At 42.6% G+C, this 1,155-nt stretch overlaps 1 protein-coding gene across 1 annotated transcript in view; it reads left to right on the forward strand.

Moving 5' to 3' along the window:
• Positions 1-1,155, forward strand: part of idi1 (isopentenyl-diphosphate delta isomerase 1) — a 5,975-nt gene that overhangs the window by 2,208 nt on the left and 2,612 nt on the right. Inside the window, exons 3-5 of the mRNA XM_031872345.1 lie at positions 452-624; positions 732-824; positions 971-1,101. Of these exons, the coding sequence (XP_031728205.1) occupies positions 452-624; positions 732-824; positions 971-1,101 (397 nt within the window). The remainder of the gene's footprint in view (positions 1-451; positions 625-731; positions 825-970; positions 1,102-1,155) is intronic.

Here is a 1,155-nt window from a genome sequence, read left to right on the forward strand (position 1 = left end):
ACTTATGTACATGTTATGTTTTCGTTCTTTATTTTTAATAGATTTGCAAAAATTTGCAAAAAACTGTTTTCACTTTGTCATTATGGGTTGTTGTGTATAGAATGTTGAGGAAAATAATGAATTTAATCCATTTTGGAATAAGGCTGTAACAACAAAATGTGGAAAAAGTGAAGTGCTGTGAATACTTTCCGGATGCACTGTATGTCCAGGGTAGGCACAACACACCATAACATATTTTACTTTTGAGTATGTTAGTTTGTAAAATGTACGTTGTTACAGCTGTTTCTAGTGCTTTAAACCGCATCTCGTTATTTTCCTCAGCAGGTGGAGTTTGTTTTCCATCCACTAGAAAAAGCTAATAGCAGCAGAATTGTTTTTCAGAATTTCCTATTGAAAGTGTCGACTCCTGTTTTGGGAATATGCACTAAATCATCGGCTGTTGTCCCTGCAGCGAGGCGAGACGCCTACAGTCTGCAGTCAGAATGCCCGAGATATCGACAGATAACCTGGACGAGAAGCAGGTCCGGCTGCTGTCGGAGATGTGCATTGTCATCGACGAGAACGACGCAAAGATTGGAGCGGACACAAAGAAAAACTGCCACCTAAACTCAAACATCGACAAAGGTACCCTTTTGTCCTGTTAAACTGCACACACACACACCTTGCTTCGAGTGCACATCTCTTTATTTCCGCTTTGTCGTTATGGTAAATTGTTTGTTTGCTTTTCCCAGGTTTATTACACAGAGCTTTCAGCGTATTCATTTTCAACAGCGAGGAGAAGCTGCTCTTACAACAGAGGTCTGACGCCAAAATCACGTTTCCGGGTCAGTGACAGATCCTTCCACCACTCAGTTTAACCATTATCCAAAAATAGTCCTGTGGTCCACACTACATGTAGCATAACTAGAGAACTAAACACTAACGGTAGGCACTGGCAATGTGTTTAATCATCTCGTGTCTGTGTGCACAGGCTGTTTCACAAACACATGCTGCAGTCACCCTTTACACACAGACAGTGAGCTGGAGGAGAAGGAAGCAATCGGAGTGAGGAGAGCTGCTCAGAGGAGACTCGAAGCTGAATTGGGTATCCCCATAGAGCAGGTAGAGAGTGTGTGTGTGTGTGTGTGTGTGTGTGTGTGTGTGTGTGTGTGTGTG

This window comes from Anarrhichthys ocellatus, unplaced genomic scaffold, assembly GCF_004355925.1.
Source record: "Anarrhichthys ocellatus isolate YVR2014 unplaced genomic scaffold, GSC_Weel_1.0 scaffold63, whole genome shotgun sequence".
In the NCBI taxonomy this organism is placed as follows: domain Eukaryota; kingdom Metazoa; phylum Chordata; class Actinopteri; order Perciformes; family Anarhichadidae; genus Anarrhichthys; species Anarrhichthys ocellatus.